This window comes from Excalfactoria chinensis, chromosome 12, assembly GCF_039878825.1.
Source record: "Excalfactoria chinensis isolate bCotChi1 chromosome 12, bCotChi1.hap2, whole genome shotgun sequence".
NCBI classification, from domain to species: domain Eukaryota; kingdom Metazoa; phylum Chordata; class Aves; order Galliformes; family Phasianidae; genus Excalfactoria; species Excalfactoria chinensis.
This window is the reverse complement of record NC_092836.1, coordinates 14,684,695-14,706,740: the sequence shown is the minus strand read 5'-3', so window position 1 is coordinate 14,706,740 and position 22,046 is coordinate 14,684,695. Positions and strand designations below refer to the sequence as shown.

The 22,046-nt window shown below is 39.3% G+C and overlaps 1 protein-coding gene across 1 annotated transcript in view; it reads left to right on the top strand.

Annotated features, from left to right (window-relative positions):
* Positions 1-3,255: 3,255 nt before the first annotated feature.
* SYN2 (synapsin II) overlaps positions 3,256-22,046 on the top strand; it is a 106,181-nt gene continuing 87,390 nt past the window's right edge. The window contains exon 1 of the mRNA XM_072347762.1: positions 3,256-3,774. Within this exon, the coding sequence (XP_072203863.1) occupies positions 3,407-3,774 (368 nt within the window). The 5' untranslated portion in view covers positions 3,256-3,406. The remainder of the gene's footprint in view (positions 3,775-22,046) is intronic.

The following is a 22,046-nucleotide window of genomic DNA, read 5'->3' as shown; positions in this document are numbered from 1 at the left end:
TCTGTTTACTATTACTATATGCAATATACAATGTACAGAATAACGGCTGAGAAGATGAGTAATTTTTGTCCATTGAATGAAATTACATGGGTCTACAAAAATATTTGTGTCAATGAATAACTGGTAGAGAGAGATGTTAGGAAGTTTTCATTTAAAATGTACTTGAATTCAGCCTGCTCAAGTGTTAAGTATCCCTGATTTCTAGCACATATGACTTGTCTGACTCTTTCATTTGCAAGACATACAGTTACCTGAAAGTTGCTTCTCTCTAAAATGCTAATGTAATATTAGGAGGCACTTGACCAGCCTAAAGTTTAGCTTGACATGATAATAGCAAAAGAACATAAATTCAGATCATACTGCTCCTAAGCTGCATCTATGTAGGTCACTCTGAAAGTAATGCCTCCTCTTTATTTCCATGGAAACTACAACAGATGTAAACTGCACAATAACACTATTTGATAGAGAGAATTCTCAGCTATAAGCCAAAGCAGTGCATTTTCGCCAGTGATGAATAAGAGCCCACATGCCATAAAAATCTGCACCAGCAGAGGTGACCCACTGTTTCACAGCTGCTATGATAGCATCACTGCTAGGAAAATGTTGCCCAGGAAGCCTGTCTTTCATTGTCTTGAACAGATGGAAGTCAGAAGGTGCTAAATCTGACCTATGTAGTGGAAATGATAGGACAGCCCAGTCAAGACTGGAAACATGCCCCAAGGTCTTCAAACTGATACAGCACTACTTTCAGAGGAGCCCTCAGTTTTGAACTTTTTTAGTTGTTTCTTTGATAATACCACTGTGTAGATGTGAAAAGTCATTAATAAAGCGTACTGATCTGGATACATCATTCGTGACCAACACAATTAATCTCCAGCAATTTGATCTTTTCTGTATTGTGATTTCTGTGTTAGGAAACAAGACTGAAAAATTCCATTGCACTCTCTGCTTTGATGTTGACCCAATTTATGATTTTTGTCTCTCAACGTACCTGTGATCCGTAATTCTCACTTCGTAAGAGATGTAATCAATGTTGAAATAACTCACAAATGCATAGTGAGGTGTTGAAGTATCATGAATAGTGAGTTGGGCAAAGACAGCCATTATTAGTTCTCTCAGGCAGTGTTCTATATAATATTAAATTTAGCAGGTGCTCTGTCATTGTACTGATACACTTGGAACAAGAGTTTTTATGTACAGTAAAAGCCACAGGAAGAGCTCTGCTTTTTGTTTTGGGCTGCCCTAGGGACCAAGTTCATTGAGGTTTTAGCCAAGCTCGGTTGCCAGTTACCATAGTGCAGCATTGGATTTCTAGTGTCATTACAGTACTTCAGGGTTGCTTTGAATGGCAGGAATCTAACAGATGTTTTAAAAAACTCTGGAGTCTACAACTGGAGAATGATTCTAAATTTTTAAAACTGTAGTCAACATAATGGAAGAAGTAGAAAAAATGCACATCCTAATTGCAGGGGAGATGCTAATAGAGTAATACATAGTGAATGTAAACAGAATATGTAAAGCTGGACATACCTGTCATACGCCTACAGAGTGCACAGGGTGTATGAATGGGGTTCTGCTGTTCCATCAAACATCCAGCAGCTGAGCTGAGGCTGTTGGCCATGATTACAGTTGGGATCAGTCTGTATAATCTTAATGCAGTTACTGTGCTGCATTGAGAATGTACAAGAAAGTACTGCAGATAAGAATCAGATTTCATCAATCAGAAAACAAAAGTTTTCCAAGCAAATATATTAACAAGGATAGGGATCTTCCAGCCCACAAACGGGAGCCATCCAACTGCTTGATGGTTAATCATTTGTTAATCCATTTTACACTAATGGATCCTGACAATGAAATTGCTCCCAATCATATTCACTGCCTGCACATACCTTGCCTTCATACAAAAGAGTGCAGCTGACACTGAAGGTAGGTTTTTGGCCTGCAATAGAGCCCTGCTTAATACTTTTGTTAATGTGCAGAGTGGAACGGGCTGTAGCTCATTCTGCCGTGCTTAATTTTGCTTTGCAAGACTGGCTGCTTGTTGTCAGCGAAACCAGCACTTCTGGTGGTGCGTAGGAAGCAGTCTGGCCAAAGGGGGCTGTTTTTCTCCTATCACTCTTCTACTTAGAACAACACTTTCAAAAATATCTATCATTTTTGAGGAAATCAGACCGATTGAGTGTTTTTCAGTAATATCTTCAGCAAAGCAGTCGGTACTCCATAAAAAACCTTTTGAGTTTTTCTTTAATTTGGTCTATAGCCTTTTAGAAGGGAAGGCAGGAGGGATTGTTGCTGCAGCTGTTGAAGTGGGAACAAACAGCTTCTCAGTCTTGTGCTTTTACCATCTGTGAGCATGTAATACCAGTGGAAATGATGCACACACATTTACCACAGCAAAACGCAGTATTCCACTGTCTGCAAATGACTTGCTTCTGTGCAGTGTTGTAGGTCATCTAGCTGTGTAATTGCGTTTACAACTAGGTTTTTGGACAGCCCAATGCTACAAAGAGCAGTTTATTCTCTCCAGGTCCCAGCAGCTCTGCCTTGCTTCTGATCCAAGCACGGCTCCACAGCTGCTCTGGAAGCACTGGCTGGGGAAAGGATGGGAGCACTCCAACGGCACTTCTGGCCTCAGCTTCCCCCCCTAAATCCCCCCCGCTCCGTTTCTATGGCATTTAAAACGCAGAGGTTCTTCATAGCGTTTTTACTGTATGAAGATTTCCTTGTCCATGAGAGCGGTCGGGCACTGGGACGGGCTGCCGAGGCTGCCGGCGGAGCCACCGCCTGTGGAGGCGTTCAAGCTGCGCTCCCAGCCGCTGCACTTCCCGCCTCGCTGCTCCCAGCTGCGCCCCGCGCCACCTCACGGCACGCGCAGTCCGTCCCCGCGTGGCGAGCGCTGAGCGCGACCGCCAACAGCTCCGCTTGCAGAGCGCGCCCGCTGCCGTGCGCTGTTTGCTTCCCGGGCTATAAATAAAACCACATTCGCACACGCGGTTCACGCCAAGCTCCGCGCAGCCTGTTGCAAGGGAAGGATGCTTTACCGCGGGATTTTAGCTTAGCTACAGCCGCTGCCGCGGGCGGGCTCGGCGCCAGGGCGGACCCGGCCCGGCGGGACAACCGCTCTGCTGCGTCGCATCCCCGCTGCGCCCCGCGGCCTCCGCTCTGCTCCGCACCGCTGCTGCACGCGCTGCTGCCCCCTGCAGGCGGGCGGGCGGGAACGGCGGAGGCGCGCGAGCCGCAGCGGCTGTGGTGAAGGCAGCGTCTCCCCGCCCCGGCCGGCAGTGAGGCGGCGACCGAGCCCGGCTGCGGATCGCAGAGCCCGCTGCGGCGCCCGCCGCCCTCCAGCCCGGCTCCGAGCCCTCGTCCAGCCGCCCTCCAGAGCCTCGCCTTTCTCCCGCCCGGCCAGATGATGAACTTTCTGCGGCGCAGGCTCTCGGACAGCAGCTTCATCGCCAACCTGCCCAATGGCTACATGACGGACCTGCAGCGGCCGGACCCGCAGCAGCCGCCGCCGCCGCCTCCCTCGGCTTCCTCGGCGCCCGCCTCGGGCTCCCCGGCCGCGGAGCGTCGGCAGCCGCCGCAGTCGGCGCCCCCCCAGCAGCAGCCGCCGCCGCCGCAGCAGTCGGCGGGCAGCAGCTTCTTCAGCTCCCTGTCCAACGCCGTGAAGCAGACGGCGGCCTCGGCCGGACTGGTGGACCCCACCTCAACCTCCTCCTCGGCCGCCGGCAGAAAGTTCAAGCTGCTGCTGGTCATCGACGAGCCGCACACGGACTGGTAGGTGCCCGCGGCCCCGTGCTCCCCTTCCCTTCCCCGTCCCTCGCAGCCCCGCTCCCCTTCCCCTGGGATCCCGGGGGGTGGTGAGGCGCGCGGGGCGGTGCGCGGGGCGGGAGGGGCTGCCTGCAGCCGGGCTGAAGCGGGGCTGGAAGATGGAGCCCGGACCGGAGCCCCGGAGCGCCAGCAGGGATCGGGAGCCGCGTCCGTCGGCACGCTCAATAAAGCTTATCTACCGCACCGAAACAGCGTATCCTGTGTTTAGTGAAATAAAGAACGCGTGCGAGCGCGGGGGGCACGAATTTGTTTTGGATGCCCTGCGGTTGTGGCGCTACGTGCGCTAATTCATATTGATGAGCGCGCTTGTTTTCGTGCAGAGCTCACCGGTGCTGGTGCAGCTGCTGAGATGCGTGCTGGAGAGAAGCTCCTCCGGGAGATCGGTGGCGAGTCCGCAGTTGTGCCTTAGCTCTGTGCATGCGTGTGATGATTAGGGTAATTAACAGCTTTGCTTTGGAGTGGGGGGGGGGTTGCATCCACGATAAACATAAATACGTGTGATTTACCAAAGCCAAACTTGTACTGCAACTCGTTCTTTCTGTGCCTCGCTGCTGCCCATGGAAGAGGTCACAGCTTCTTCAGACCCGCTTGTCGTGTATGACTGTGCTGAATGTTGTCGTGTACAGAAAGATGCTCGTTTATTAATCGTTATCAGCTTTCCCTGCGATGTGTTTACGTGTCAAGCTGTGAATCCCCTCACTCGGTGTCGCCAGTTGCGGTGTATAATATCTAAGTGGTGCCTAAAAATAATACAGAGTAAAATAAGTGTGTTGTTATAGCACTGACATCATTTGGTAATGGATTGTGGGTCTGTGATTTTACTGTCAGCTTCTCGAATTTGTATCCCCACTGCCTAGACGTATGTGTGCAGCTCTGATTTGAGACCATTTGCATTGAAATGGTACTTTAATATCATACTTGATACAGAAATTCAAGCATAATAAAAGTGGAGTTATCCATAGCAAGGATACTACGATCATTAAGATAATGTTACCCGTTATGTCTCCCTTTAAAAACAAAAAACAAACCCGACAAGGTTGTTGTATCTGCCAGACTACAGAGAAGCCTGTGTGCCTACGTCATGGAGATGCATCCATGGACACTGCTCACTGCCTTGCAGATTCATCTGTTTATTTGACATTCTACAGTGCACACAGTGCTTGGTAAATTAAATAACTACCCGTGTTCATGAAGTTTGTTTCTGGTAGCATCTTTCTGGTACTGAAGCCAACCTGTGTTTTATAACCACAGAGTGTTTTACATATTTGAAAAATGCATCCAGTGTGAACACAATATTTCAGCAAAATTGAAGCTCTTAAAGGTCTGTTTTGTGAATGCCACCAACTGCAGTTCAGGTAGGAGGCCAGATGCATTCTCAAATGTACACAAGGTCATACTTGCCTGCTTTTTCTCTATGTTTCTTTTTCCTTCCCAGGATATGTGGTATGGGTACATAGTAGTTGTATCAAGGACAGTTTCTTGTTACTGTGCTGGTACCGTCTCGCTTTTCCCTCCAAAAGGCAAATCAGGTTGCAACTGGGGATTTTAAAATGAGTGTTGAAGTATAAATGTGTGTATTCTGATAACATATGCTGAAAACTTTGTTCCATACCGTTGGAATTTTGGACACCCATATTGTAATGTAATGGACTGCAATGGGATTTGACTGTATCACACTTATGAGCAGGCTTGGGCTACACTATTAGTGATAATTGTATTGAAGGCTGGAAGTGGCAATAGATAAATGACAATGATCTGATGGCTCTCCCTCCAGCTCCCTGCCTGGTATGATGCACTGACGTACGATTTAGTGAGATGAGGAATGTAGAGCTGCTGTCATGTGATACGTGGAAAAAGCACCATCAATAACAACAACAACAAAAAACCCCAATACCAAGTAAACCTCTTACAATGAATGTAGATTCCCGAGAAACAATTTCAGTTCATGGATTTAATCCTGAGATGAAGATTATGTGCTGGGAATTTTGAGCTGCATTGTGTTTTCCTTATATTGAAAGTGTATCTATTGCCATTGGGTTGCAGTCTCAATAGATATCAAAGAATTTCAATCTGGTTCATAATGCAGTCCTACTAATTCAGTATCCTCTTTTGGTAAGCTCTAGAGTATGTATTAAACACCTTCTTTTGTGAGCTAGACATACTGCCCCTTAATTTTAGCACCAGAAGTACATTGTGTTTCAGTCGTGTTTAATTTCTATTAGAAATTAATTCATGCTTAAAGTCTGAGATTTAATAACCCTTCCAGTGTTGTAATTGTATGGGTTATTTTACAAATAAATGAATGTCCAGTTGTTGTTTGCATTTTTAATCTTGATTTTGGTGCCTTCTATAATTTTCTTGTCTTAAAAAGTTTTTCCTTTCACAGGTTTTGAAATTATTCCTTTACTGTTTCTTTTATGGCATGGGGAAGTTAACTGATCTGTGCTAATTTGCATATTTTGCCATGTTAACTTGTCTGAGTCCTTAAGGAAAGAAAGCAGGTATAGTCATCTTGTCAAATCATGCTCCTTACTCCACTGACACTCAATCAGCTCCATGTTAGAACTGTGAAAGAAGGTTATTTTCGTACAGGATCTTCAGAAACTTGCAGCTATATAAATGAGAGAGACCTTCAAGGACCTCCAATAAAGACAAGTCTGCAAAATAAGCTGATGTCAGAGGCTTTGTATCAGTTAATACTGTTACCCCTGCCTCCATGACAAGTGAAGGAAAAAAGGAAAACAGGATAAAGATTTCAGCCAGCTTCCAGAGACAAACCCAAGACAAGCTATACTCATTGCTTCTGGATATGACAGAGTTCTTTCTCCTGGTATCCTACATCAAATGATCCCTTGGTCCAAAGGTGGAAGAAAACAACAGTCATTGTTGTCATTTATCTTTGAAGCTTTCTCTCATTGTAGACTATCACTATAAAGAAGGGATGACTTGTAATTCCAACACTCCTTCAGATGAAGCAGTGCTATTCATTTCTATAAAAGCAGTGGGAAAGTTTTTCTTACTTTTTGGATCATTCTTAATGCATTTCAGTGTCATGTTCTTTTCATCTGCAGCTGCATACTGAACAGGTATTTGTAATACCTTTGTTGATGTTCCTGAGTTATCACATCCAGTTGAGAACCTTGCAATCTATTTAAAAGGTAAAGCCATTTTGGTGGAAAAATGTATGATTGCCAGTCACTTCATGAATTTGTTAGGGAGGGGAGAGCTGCAAAGAACCACTTTTACTTTTAGGCTTTATTTAATAGGCTTCAGTCTGATTATTTTACAGGTTTAGGTATCTGTGTTGCTATTTTTACAAATGGAAGAAGCTAAGAAGTAAAATCATTTGCACAAGGTCCTCCAAGAGCCTAGTGACAGAGCTGAAAAAACGTAGATATTTTGCTTAACCTTTTGAGTCTCCTTTTCTAGCTGTTCTAAGTGTCCAAGATTTTCAGCTACATATGTTTATTTTACAGTGTATTGGATTTCTTCAGGAAATAGCCATTGTGTTCTGCATGCAAAATGTGCTGAATATTCAGTTCTGGGTGAGCAATTGATTAGAGGGCGTGAATCGGTGGTAAGGTGCCAAAATGCTGCCTATGTAAATCACTGCCTTTATTAAAAGTTTATCTGTATTTAGAAAGTTGGTTCCATACTGAAAAGTTACTATTGCTTGGCTGGTCTCATGCTTTAAAGATTGACTCATGGGTCATAGTGATGAAAGAAGCAGATGGAGAAAGCACAAATCTTGTAAGTATCAGTGCAATTCCATTCTTCTACTTTTCTTCCCACCCCAATAATTACACATTTCTTGTAATGTTTGCTGCTTTAGTAGTTCCCTGTCTTTTGATAGGTTCAAAAAATCATTTCCAAAACTCTTGTACTATCTATGGGCTGATATGACTAATCATGATGTTTTTAGTCTCTCTGGCATTGTCTCATTGTGGAAAGTCACTGATTTATGATACAGAAATTTACTTCAGGCTTTTTTTTTCATTCGTTTGCATTTGTCCAGGCAAATAGAAGGTGAAAACAGCTTCAGTTAAAGATACTCAAGATGTTATGTGTAAGGGTAACTGCAAAATAACTCAACAAGATTTTATTGCGTTATTCCTATAGGGATGGTTCAGTTGTGCATAACCAATTTGGCTCTGAGTATTTCCAAACCAAAGTTAAACTAGAATCAGAATTTGTTTTACTAGATAGCGACATGTTTTAATAATTGCACCATTCATGGCAAGTCTTCTGTTTGCAAGTTTTCCAGTCTTAGAAGGTGTCACTTAGATTTTAGTAATGCACACATGAGGGCAGATGCTTTGCCAGAGCTCTTGATAATCTTCTGGTTAACAGTAGGGTGATGGTCTCTGGAAGGTCAGTGTTTTTGCCTGTCTTCTGGCATTACAAAGCAAACTACTACTTACTCATAGAAAGAATAAGGCCGTAGTATAGTGGGAAGGAAAGTCCAAAATGGGGACAAGTTGTATAAGCAGAGGTGGGAAAACACAGTATATGATAGAGATTGTGTTTTGACAAGATATTCATAAAAAATGAAAGTAGAAAACACTTAGTGAAAAGGGCTTCTATCCTCTAGATCATGAGTTTCTCTATTTAAATGGTTTCTTACGTGCTGTGATGTAGTTTCAGGCAGCTTAGTGTGCATAAGATGCTCATTAGGAATTTGAACATTCTGTATCTGTTCATTTTGGATTTTGGCTGTCATCTGCTCTGTCATGCTCAGAATTGTAGTGAATCCTGCAGACTTAGTTGAAAAGTGAAGTGTCTCCAAGGGACTTTCTGTATTTTGAGCTGTTTCTGTTTTAAACAGATGCATTAGTCTCTGTTCTGTAAAAACTGCAGGACGCAGCAAGCTGTACTTGTTTCTATTAAAACCGTGCTTCTCCAAAAGACCGATGCTAAATAAATATTCTTGCAGTATATCCTTCATATAACACTTCAGTATTTGCATTTTTAGTACCCAGTTCTTAATAGTACAGTGAAATGGTTCATATGCGGAATTTTATTACCTTCAGCATTCATCCAGCTTGCTCCCAGCGACTGCTCTAAACTACAGAAATCTCTTTAATATTTTATGTTTGTAGATAAAATGCATTTGGAATTTAAAAGTACTATGGTAAGACCTTTAGTGTTTGTGTATGAAGTTGTGTCTGAAGAATGGAACAAGAACTACAGAAAGTCGTATTTGGATACAGAACCTCTGAAGAAGAATTCTAGGTCAGACTGGGTGAAAAGTGCCAGATGAAAGGGTAATTACAAGTAGGTGGAAAACCTGTAAGGAAAGGGCAAGGAGAGCCATGAGCTATGAAGTAAATATTGCCTGAAATAATGATATTTGTCCCAAAAATGAGGCTATTTACAATGTAGAGTGGAAGAAAAAGTGTAAGAAAGTGATAAGACTATAAAAGTGCCATGGGTGGGAGGACATAATAGCTTGGTCTAGCATGTAAAATATTTGCTTGATCGCACTGCTGCTTTTGCTAATTAAACAGCTCTGTCTGTGCTAAGTCAGACTGACTTCTGAGAAGGAGGCTAGTGCACTTTTAGACAGCCAGATGGAGGAGAATAAGGATGGGTATTCGTGGCAACATAACTGCAGACTGTGAGTAATTGGAGGTTTGCAAAAAAGTGGAAGAAGTGTTTTGTTTGTCTGTTTTCCAATACCCTTTTCACAACAAGTGTATGTCCACATATCCACCTGGCTGAAACAGAAATATTCACAACCACTGACAAATACTCTAATAAAAAACAGACCTGTGGTCTTTTCCATCAAATTCTGCTGCTGCTTGAACATGCCTTGTAAAGATAGTATTATATTTGCTAACTTGTTGCTTTTAGCAATAAGCTGCTGCATTTACAAATCAGCTACTTTTGTCTCATTCAGTCACTCTTTGGTAGTTCTGCAACAGTGGAAATTGCATCATGTTCCTTTGAATATTGCTCTAGAGGGGACTGATTTTCAGGGCAGAACAACGTCTAAAGCAGAGCAGCACCAACCCTCAAGCTATACCTAAAGTGGGCTGTTTTCTGGTTTGGCAGTGTCAGGCAATAGCATGGGACATCTGCTTTTCTCATTGTGATTGTGGCTGCCTCTCAGCAAGTGTGCTGCCTGGGCTGCTTAGCTGATGAAGGCCACCAGAGGATGCCTGCTTACTCAGCTTCTTTCTGAACTGCAAACATCAGCAGAGGTGGGATTCAGTTCATGTATGAATCCAGTAGATTGTAATGAAGAAGCTGGGACTTTTGGGTTTTTCCTTTCTTTCTTTCTTTCTTTTTTTCTTTTTTACCTGCATACAGCAGCTGTCTCATCCCTCTTCCTGTGTACCAGTTACTGAAGTGAGCAGAAGACACATAGGGTGTCACTTAAGTTGTTGAACAGGAACAGTGTTTTCTTAAAGCTTTCACCCCTGAACACCTGTTTGGACTCAGAGCGTTTTTTGTAGTTATTAAACTCTCATACAAAAGGGTCAGGAGAGTTCAAGCTTTTTCTCCCCTCTGTGGACATCAGGACACAGTCTCACCTTGTGCAGACAGAAGTGTAAATGTACTTTCCCTGTTTTTGTAAAAAGCACCATGGGATGCATGGTGTCTAATGAAGCGTGATCACCTCTTTTTTCATCCCTTACCAAATAGGGAAGAAAAATGGCACATAGCACCATCAGCCAGTCTGGTGCAAAAAGCTGCAGCTGAGGGCAGTTTGGGTGCAGTATTTGCAAAGGAACAAACTCCTTAATATTGATCCTCAGATTGGGACCCACTTCTTCAGAAGATTCTGCAGGAGCAGAATTCTAAGTCCTTAGACTCTGTGTGGAAATAGTTTAGCTCTTCGTGTCATGCTCCTCAAGAGAATAGTTTTAGGAATTTAGGAAGTAACATTCATGGTGAAAAATAGGATTATGTGCAATATATAAATCAAAGTAAATGATGTTAATCAATAAAAGCAGCTTGTTTGAATGCATGGTTGATCAAAGTCAACATCTCTGCTGGATCTGCATTTGGCTCATGTGTTGTAACAGATAGCAATTAGCATGTCAAATGGATTTCATTTTATGCACCATGAACAGTGGGATTATTGTGGACCCATATAAAGATATACATATGTATTTCTCTTTCTGCAGAAAACCAGGGGTGCTTCCCTGAATGCCCTGTCCAAGGTTGTTCTTCGTGGTAAGGGCAAAGTATTTTGTTTTGCCTAGAAACTCAGGGTAAAAATCCTTGCATATGAAACTGGTAGCAGTTGTGTAAGGATGTAAACGGGGGAAAAGAAAGTTAGAAACAGCTCTGATCAGGTGGTTAAAGTTATAAAAGTTCACTTGTCATCCATATCCTTTAAAAGAAAATCAGGTGACAGGACTCTGACCCAGCCTATATACTTTTGTTCTCTTCAAATGGGATAGTTGTATCTCTGTTCGTGCTCAAATTAAACTGTTAGTAATGCAGTTATTGTCTTCTACAATTCTCTTTATCAGCGGTCTCCCATTAATACTGCTAAGTGCATTCTGAGGATTGTGTGCAGTCATTTATCTAAACTATGTCAAGAAGTAATACAGCAAACTTCTAGAATTATTCAGAAACTGAAATCTTTCTTTAATAATACATATTTTTTTGTTGTTGAATTGAGCCTCATTGCAGTTGTCTAGATAAGATGAGGAGGAAAACTCAATCTGCATTTTCCATTTAGTTGTCTTTTTTAATTAACAAGTCCTTATTTGACCTTTCTGCTGAAACAAAAATGGAATATTTAGCATGAAAGTACTGTGGAGTTTAACAAATGACATGAAAGGTATAAAATACTTACTAGCTATGGAATGTCTCATCACTTGTTTATTTGCCCATGCAGTTCTTCCATGTGAGTGGTTAAGTACTTGCATAAGCTGCCAGTGGATTTTTGTGCAAGTTGTAGGTTCATCACAAGTTTTATTCTAGCTGATCCTATTCAAAAGAGCAATTTCAAACCACTTCTTCAGGATCACTTGATTATTTCGGAAAGTATCCTCATGATTTTAATTCGTCACCTTTTATTTGAAAGAAGAAAATTGCATGATATGCTGGTTATAATTTTCTAGCTACAAACTAGAATAAATATGCAAAAGCAAGTTCGTCTTATTTCTTTAAATCTACATTTATTGTTTTAAAGAAGGCACACTCACTTTTTCCAGTAGTAACAGTAAGTGAAGATAACCCCCATAAGAACTTGGATGTGACAATTAGAGAACTCCCTGAATATCCAGGATTTTTAACATTGTGCTAAATAAATATCACGTTAAGGAAAGAAAGTTCGGAAGTTGAATCATGTGGACTTAAGGCCTCACCTGATCTACGTGCACAATTGATCCATGTTGCCCAGGATGTACAGCAGAAGAAATAGTAATAGGACTGATAAGTGTTATGTATGCTTGTTTCAAGTAGAAGCTGTACTGAATGAGCAGGATTGGAAATTAGAAACAAGAGCACATGGCACAGTTAAGATGGAGCCTTGATGTAAACATGCTGAGTTGTGCTCAGTTGTTGCCTGGCTAGATAGATTAAAGCCAGCATGTGTGTACCTCCCTCTGCCATAAGACATTCAATTTGTCTTTGCATGCTCAGTGGCTCTGTTCTTTATATCATGGAGTATGTGCAATAGGGAGGCTGATAACTTTTGCTCAGCAGTAGTAATAAAGTGGGGAGAGGAATTTGAAACAGACAGAATAAAATCCGTTTCTGCACAGAATTACTGTTTACCATTATTTCTGTACTGCTTTTCACGTAGTTCTGTAATGAGTAGTGAAACATATTTATTCCTCTGAGGACTTAGAATTAAATTAATAAGTACTAACATAGAATGTTCAGCTGAGTACTTGCAGGGAGGTCTCAGCCTGGCAATCCATATGTTGACTGTTTTGAAATCTTGCGAGTCTTTGAGTAACACAGCATACTTTGCTCATTTGACTGTTCTATAAATCATTCTGCCCCTTTTCTTTGATAATATAATTCCTGCAGTTCTAAAACTTGCCCTTCTAGTCTTTTCAGACACTTTCTGTGTCATTTGAGAAACATTCCAGAAAAGGTGGCATTGACCTCCTGGCAGCTGATGGACAACGAAGGCTAAAAGCATTCAGTTGTAGCAAACAATTGGAACAGATTTCCTACATTCCTCAATTAGGTGCCAATAGTGCAAGCAATTATGTCATGAAAGGTTCAGCATTTGGGTGTATTCTGAATGTTTAGGACAGCTAAAGATTGTGATTAATATAATATCATGCATATTTGCAATTTATTAAACAACTTAAATACAATGCATATGCCTCATATTTAAAGTAAATATTTGTATACAAGGGATGGATCTGAAAGTTTCCAGACAATTTTTATGGAAATACTTTTGTAAATGTTTCATCCTTGGACTTCAGTAAAATTCTTACAAGAGATATGGGAATGGAAAAGGGAGAATAGCAGTAACCACTGAAATAGGAGTAAGGGTTTGTTTTTATTAATTCCTAAAGTAGATGTTGAAATGCTGGGAATTCAGTCCTATGAAAATCAGTCGTGACTGAAATGTATTTCAGCTTAGAGAAAATCCCTCTTCTGGGCAGAAGTCAGCACCATGACTCAGCTGCTGCTCTTTTCTGATAAAATGTATGTGGGTGGTTATGCTGCAGTAATCTCTGTAGCCTTCCCTTCTGTTAGTGCCTACAGACATTTTTCTTACACCCACGCATGTTCTCTGGTTCCATACAACAGATTAATAGTTTCTTTGTGACAGTTGGAAGATGTATATAGCAGATTCTGTGCTGTATGTGTATAAGAGGTGTATGTCTATTGTTTTAAAGAAAGCACTTTATAGTAAAACATATGGAGTCAGAAATATGGGAAATATGTTTAAATAAAATTATAAATCTTACGTGTGAACACTGGGACATCCCTGTTTTCTGAACATGAGGAATTTATCTTATTTCCAGTGTGAACTGCATCTGTGTTTTTTCAGCAGAGATTTGTTGCTTTTTAGTCAGGGGAAATCACTAGAACAAGCACTATGTAAGATGTTCATGCTAAAATATCTTACAGTATATGTAAAAGCTGTTAGGTGTTTTCTTATTTTCCTTTAAAGCTCTTATGTGCTGGACAGGTGTTGCAGCCTTCAGCAGGTGAAGGCAGAGAATTTAATAAGATCGGGATTGCTTATGTTTTTTGAAGACAAGTTACACAGTATGGGGTTCTACAATGCTGTGTCATTCCAAATGAAATGAAGAGGAAAAACAAGTACAACTTCTATTACATAGTATGTGTATATATTTTTCCTTGGTTTTCTTTTCTAGTGTGTTTTTTTTAATTTAGAGATAAGTAATATTACAGTCCACATATAGATAGGATGACAAAGATTGTTTACTGACTGTATAACGTGGTTTAGAGGTCACTGAGGACATCTTCCTGCATGCATTCTCATCCATTCAGAGCATTCAAAGAGCACGTTATCGTAGTACATGCATTACATCTTTACTGTGAACCTAACTTGCTAATCCTGTTTTAGTTTATATTTTCTAATCAGTATGAATTCATTATAGTCTACATCTCCTTTTTTTTCCCCCTTTTTAAAGATTTTTAGTTTTTGTAGTATTTAAAAAAAAAGTGCGCATAATTTATAGAGTATGTTGTGTGGGACCATTGCTAGAAATGAAACTAAATTACAAAAGGAAGTTAGAGATTTATAGCTCTGTCTACTCTCAGATGAGTGGGAATCTTAACCATTAGCTCATACTAACAGAACATTTTGTCAAAGCAGCGTTTGCTGAAATGGCCCATATCTCTTCTGTCAGCTGCCCTGTCTTAAAGTCAGTTGTTGCCACAATTCATTGTAGTTTTCCTTGTGATAGTCAGGCACTTTGAGAATGGCCTGCTGCATCTCTGTTAAAGAATAACAGTGAGTGAGTAACCAAAATGGATGAGGTTATCCTTTTCTGAAGGTATTTTTTGCCATAACTGTCAGGTTTTATTGTTTTTTAAATAAAAGCTCCCAGTTATGTTTGTTTAGGTGGATTTACAATAAATAGGACAATTTCATTTTAAACCATTTACAAACAACATTCAGGACGATAGAGAAATTGACAGAGTAAGTTTCTAAAATATTAAGCATTACTGAGAGGTACTAAAGTGACATTGACTCAGAATTTGCTTTTTCTCAGTTTATAGCTTACGTAGCATAGAAAGCATTGCTTAAGGGTCTGAGGACAGTATCTTCCATCTGTATGTATCTCCCCAACTCTGGTTATGTCTTGGTTTCTGCTGGTTTGTGTAAGTAACTCATGCTCCCTTCAGGCTCTGTACCAGCCAAAGTAAAGGTTATCTGAAAAAAGGAGGCTTTGTGCATTGACCTACATAGCGCATGCATGACTCACCAACCTTGTAGACTGTTTGTTTAGGGCTTACTGTTGGAATAAAATCTAACAATAACCCTAATTTTAAGTTGTTTTTTTTTTTTTGTTTTTTGTTTTGTTCTCATTGCTATATTTCCACACATACTCACAATGTCCTTGTGCCAAAAGTCATAGGAAGTTTAATTGCCTGACTATTTATGAGGTATCGTAGTACACAACAATTTTATGTATCCCTACAAAAGAGAAGGAGGAACCTAGGAAGAAGAACCTGGCCTCTGATCAGCCATCTTGCTATTTTTCTCTAATTAATGGCTGTGACATTCAAGGATTCATTTTAATAATGTGAGCAATAATTGGAAGTAAGGTGCTCTGTCAGTGATTGCACTTGATAACAGCCTTGGACAAAACAAAAATGAATCTCCAGCTATGACAATTATGTTAATGTTGATAACTCCTCTTTTCTGCAGGGGCTGTATTTTGCTTTGCTACAACACTACCACCCTACTCCAGTTTTTTGCTTTTTTTTTTCCCTGTTGTGGATACATCTATTTCTCACCATCTACTCCTTACTGTTTTCACTTGCTTTCCTATTAAGCTGACAAAACAGGACAGGGGAAGCAGACTTCAGTACTGTCAAAGATTAATTCTGTATAACACGAGATACGTAGAATTTAGGCAATTATAAATTGTGTCAATACTTAGAATTCTAAGCATTACTGCAAGACAGTAGAAATTATTCATCTCTGAAGAATCAGGGTTGTGTGTCAGCCTGCATGTGATAGTCTGTGTGATGGTTTTATAGCAAAGTATTATGATAAAGCTGCTAGCTTTATTCTCTGGGCCAAACCCTGTCAGAGGAGGGAGTGTCCTTTGTGACCTCATTCGTAAATATGATCTCTTCCCCATGAATGTCAGGTGGAATGCAATGAAGTCTTACTGTTCCATGAAAATCATAACAACAGAATATGAAAATAATACCATACATTGCTGTTTGGATTGCTTTTATGTTAAACATTAAGAGCTTCGTCGAGGCTCTGCTTTTGATAAAGGTGGTTATAGACAGTAAGCTCTTCTGTTTTCTGCTCTGTTCATCATCCACAGTCTTAACTTTGTCATCTTATCCCAGGCTTATCTTGTAGTACAGGAAGTATGCTGTATTTATCTGTTGTTTAAACATACACTTTTTTTGTATTTATCTTGAACTATTTTCAAGGTTAATTTTGTTGAAAGTTATATTTCCACTTCCCCTAGCTGAAAAATGGCAGTAGCAATGTGTGCTATGTTCTTGCCAGTTTTTCTTGAAATAACTGTATGTAAAAGAAAAAAAATTAGAGAAACAATATGGAAAATACATTCACTTTAAAAAGACATTCTCATATTTAAACGTGGATTTAGAAAAATCACTATTGTGAGGGTATGGCTCCAGCATATAATTCTAATGGAACATTTTAATATTTTCAGCTATGCTGTTTCTGCCTAACTTAATTGGTTTAATTAATGAAGAATGATTAAAATAGGACCGAGCTTGTGTCAGAGTGATCTGATACTGACAAGACATTTAAAACTGCGTTGTAACACTATAGAAAGGGACCTGCTCAGGCACTTCATTCACTCTATGTATCACTATCTATTTATTTATTTTTTATATATTAATAAAGGGCTCTGGCACTAGTGGAAAACTCAGGTTTAAATTGCTTATATTAACTATCTATTACTAATGTAAATTTTGATGCCTTTGCCCATAATAATATCTACTGAGGTGGGAAATCTTAGTATTCTGTTTCAGGCAGTTCTGACTCTGGTGAAAGTTATGTAGTTGTAAAGTATATCTAAAAATGTATGATGTGGACTTCTGCACTAATCGCATATTTTATTTCTTTAAGTTTAACTTGCGGACTGGAGGAGAAGTCACTCAGTTCCACCGAGGTATTTAGCACTTAGTTACTGCTGTGTATCCTTGGTGATACTTTTCTGTAATTGTGGAAGATGATGGGGAATATTGTTTTGTAAAATATTGAGGCAAGAGGAAGTAAGATCACAATTGCAGTTCTTCACTTAAATTCACTCTCCAGTGTGTTTATAGAGCAGGTACATTTTCTATATCTTGAAATGGTTAAGTTCCATATCATAGCAAAAGATTTTGTAGATGAGGAGCTAATCCACAGCCAGAGTTTAAGCCTGGAAAAGGGTCCACCCTGAGTGGCAACCAGGAGATTGGCAAAGGAGTTTCCAGCATCTGCAAGATCCAATTACTGTGTTATGACAGGTGTGTGCCAGCAAGGGGGCTATTGCAGGAGTTGTTTAGGTTTTTTCAATGCCTACAACAGAGGAATTTAATAAATACTTTTCTTAAAATAGGTCTTGATACTTAGAAGCTTGTAGAAAGTCTTAACTGTCAAACAGTAATCGTGCTTTATGCACAAATGGATTTCCCAACGGATGACATTTAAATTGGTTCCACTCATACAAAATACTGTCTTCTGACTTGCAGATTTTGTCTGAGGTTGAGGAGATAATAGGCTGACTCCTGTCTTATCTATGTAATATTTCTTTTAGACAGAATTGCTAATACTGAGTTTGTTTAATGCAAAAAAAAAAAAAAAAAAAAAAAAAGAAAGTTCTCTTAAGGGATGGAAAAGAATAGATCTGTGAACTTGGTTCTATATTTTACCTAAAGGCTTTATATAAGCTATGTAAAGAGATTAAAATTGAAATCATACTCTCTTATCTAACATATGAAATAATTTGCAAAGAAATATTCTGTTTTTCCAGCTGGTGGAAAACTTCAGCTTCTTGCAGAGTAAACATTACAGATATAGATGGCAGGGACACAACACAACAGGTGTCTTTTAAAAATTTAATGAATTTTCTTTTCCTAAAACCACATGATAGAAAATGCAGCCTTATGCACGTACAATTTTTCTTTTAAAAAGTGAAAGCCAGAATGTTTATGTGGAATCTGAGTGTACAAACAGCCTCGATATGCCATGTCTGAAGAATGCTTGAATAGGTGGGCATATTATGAATAAACATTAGAAATACTTACATTTTACTTACAAGAATACTTACGACATTAAAACAAAGGAGTAGTCCTTGAGTAGCAAACTGTCCTGTTTGCTCTTAGGAACAATGATGGCATTAGGACTCAAGGTAAAAGATCAGATTAAAATCTGTGTTTTTTTGGTTTTTTTTTTGTTTTTTTTTTTTGTTTTTTTGTGATTGCTTTTTGTTTCTTTATTAAAGATACATTTGTTGATTTCAGTGATACTATCTAGATGTGATGTAGGAATATAAATGTCTAATTTATATACTTCATGATTTCAAAATATCTTTTAGTAAATGCCTTTCCTGGACTACTTAGCAAAATTTATTCCAGGGGCTGGGAATCTAATTTCAGCAATGAGCAGCTGAGTGTGACAGGTATCTTCAGTTACAGGAAGAACAATGTGATATCTGATTTTCTATGACTTATGGTTTTGTTTGGAGCAGTATTTTGCTAATACTAGCTAACCCAATAATAATCTATTAATTTATTTCAAATGAGAATAAGTAATTAGGTCAGATGTAATTTCCATGCCTTGTTCTCAAGGGAATTTGTAACATGACTTTCCACCTCTGCTGTGTGGAAGCTCAGGTCCAACGTTACCAAATCATTTAAACCATGGGGGTGGAGGCTTTTGCATCTGGCCATTCTGCAACACTATCAGTTAGTGGGAAGAGGGTATGAGATGTTCCAGTCTCCAGCAGTTTCTGTCATTGTCGTGTTCCTCAAGCATAGAAAAGCAGCTCAGAAACATAAATAAAAAGGCCTACCAGTACTAGCTGTAAGACTGGTAACACTGTGAATACTAACAACTGGCTTTGCTGATGTTTCTATGGAAAAAAAAAATCTCAGAGAATTTTATGGCAGCACATAATATATTTGCATATGTTTTCCACACACAGCATATGGCAATTACTCAGATTGCAGCAGCCAAGTGTTAGGCACTTATGTTACTTATTTCTAAGTTTATCTGAAACATACATTGCTGTTCTGATCGGATTTATGAAGATTTTCATTTTGTCAGTCTTTAACATGGAGCTAAGTCCTTCAGTTACCTTTATTTGTTATGGTTCCCATTAGTACTTACATACTAAACAACAGAAATAAAATACAAGAAAATTGCCTCTTATTTCTTTCATAACTAAATAAAGCTATATCATTGAGATGCCATGGGAGGGTGCTCAATTCATACCAAAGTGTACCTTTGGGAGCTGCTTTGACCAATGAAAGTAATTACTGATTCTGGAGTACTGTAAAAAATGCAAGTTTGCAATCATATTAATAAAACCTTTTATTAATTTCTGTGGTAGTCAGTGGAGTTGAAAAAGTCTCATTCAGTGTTCATCTACCAACTTCAAAGAAGGAATAATCAGTTTAAATTTAATTAGAGCATATGAGTCAGCTCACCAACAAGTAACCTGTTTCTAAGCCTTATTAGACAGAATTTTTAGTATTTATTCAGAGCTGTTTTCACCAGAAGTCTTAATTCCTCTAAATAGTTTTCTGAGCCAAACATGTGCTTAAGAACCCGTGCCATGATGATTGAGTACAATAAGCTTTAATTAGACAGTTAAAATATTTTCTCAGATTTCTTCAGTTGGGTCAGTAGAAGCAATATTCTATTCTTCATTCCATTCCATTTTGGAATTACTGCTCATCAAGCCTGTTGTATTTACAGGATCTGTTTCTATGTCTGATTTCTTCCTGGTGTCACATAAGGTGAAGCTGACTAAAGATTTGGTGCAGGGCAACTTTAACTTGTGATATGGTTTAATATAGCCCAGCAGATTGGCAGCTGTGTTAATTCATTTGGATTGGATAATGTCAGAGGTGCCTGTGAAAAGTTCGTCGTCACTGTCGTTTTGAATACAAACTTGCAAATGTTAAGACTGCAAAGACTTCATACCCTTCAGCGGGGTATGCACACGTACCCTTCATAATTCTTCCAGCAGGATGTCATGCCAGATGATAAATTAACTTAATTAGTAGAACTAATCCCATCTGTCTTGTCTCTGTGCTGAAAAGCTACCAATTTCTTAAATCATAGCTTAATATCTGAAGAATTTGTGCTTTATGCTATGAAATCTTTGATGACTCTTACTGGTAGATATATGTCGCAGATACTTGCAGGTTCTAACAGTTGTCAGCAATGAAGATAGTGAAGAGAGTTCCAAGATAGTGATGATCTTTCATGTCAGTATGGATCTGTTTTTAGATAATCTCCTGTAAGTAACTCATTCTGCTAAAGTGCAAGATAAAAAACAATTTGTATAAAATAATGTACGTTATTTTTAACTTTAAAGAGAACATTCATTACACTCTTCCAGTAATTCTAGTACTGTTTGGATTCCCTTTTCTCCAATAGTCTAAACAGTATATCCTGACAGTTTTACAGGAACCTTAATCAATCTTACTGTAGGCAGAGTACTCCAAGTTTTGATTTGATAAATATAGCTGGCTTACCCAGTGAAAGTTAAGAATATTAAATAGATATGCTTTTAAGAGACCGACTGTGTTTTTATGTGGGCTATGGAGCAGAAATCAAATTCTCTGTGTTGGTTAAGTGGAAAAGGTTCTGTTTTGACATGGAGATTTGGAGCTGCGGATGATCTAATTATTTCAGTTATTTGGGATTGTTAATGTTCTGTTCTCAATGCATAATACGCAAAGCTCCATTTCCTTTTTTTTCACAACAGTTAGTGATAGCCTCATGCTCATTTTAAAGTAAAATGCAATTTATAGGTGACAAGTCTCTTCAATTGATCTCTTAAAGGCAAACTTGAGACTTTTGCTGGAAAATACAATTTTTATTTCCCCTAAATAAATTTCTTATAGAATACTTGTTCCCTTTTCTTCAAAAGAAAACAGAAACAAGAAAACACTTTTTTTCCCCAGTTATGCATGTAGTGGTAGAAAATAAATGCTTAATTTTTTGGGGAGGAAAAAAAAAACACCAGCAGCAGATTTTTACAGGTCAGGCTAATAATTTCTTTTTGTTGGTGCTAAAATTGGAGTTGGAGCGCTAAAAACAAACTAGAAAGCACAGCCAGTTTTCAGATATATTCAGAGTGTTCTGTTACAAATGATGTGGCTTGCTAATTGCTTTTAAATTAGGGTATTTGTGCCTGTGATGATCGTTGCAAAGCGTCATTAGTGTCTAACAACTGGAGTAGTGTCCTAATTGGAGTTTGATTTTTTCAAAAGAACTTGAGGATTTGGTGCTGTGGGCTTGCAGTCTTATTTTAAAACATCCTTATCAGTGTGTATCACCATGCCATCCTCCCAAGAGATATAAAGCGTTGAATGACATCACTACATAAATTGGATATGTTTTAGATGGACTGGTTAAGTTATTTCTCAATCTAATATAATTTCCAAGATGCTGATTCTGAATTTCTCTTAGATTTTTGTATTGGGTTCAGCATTAATAGGGAAAATAGCAAATGAATATATATATATATATATCAAGCTATTGAGAAGGCAGCCACTTACACAGTCTACAGTAATCAAAATGGGGGGGAAGGGGAAGTAAGAGCATATATTCTATTTCTGTTCATCAGAAAGCTGTTAGGCCTCTCAAATATTCTTTCATCACTATTGCTAGTTTTAAGCTGCTGGGGAAGCTAAAAATGCTATGAAATTTGTATACCTTGAGTTCAGTAAGCATACCGATATAGGCACTAGGTACTGCTTCTTCATCTTCTTTTTCCCTTGGGCTGTCATCAGCTTTTGGTGACCGTGCAGCTCTGTGTGTCCAGGGGCAAGGTTGTTGCCCAAATGAATGAGTGACTTTAGCTGCTGAGATAGTT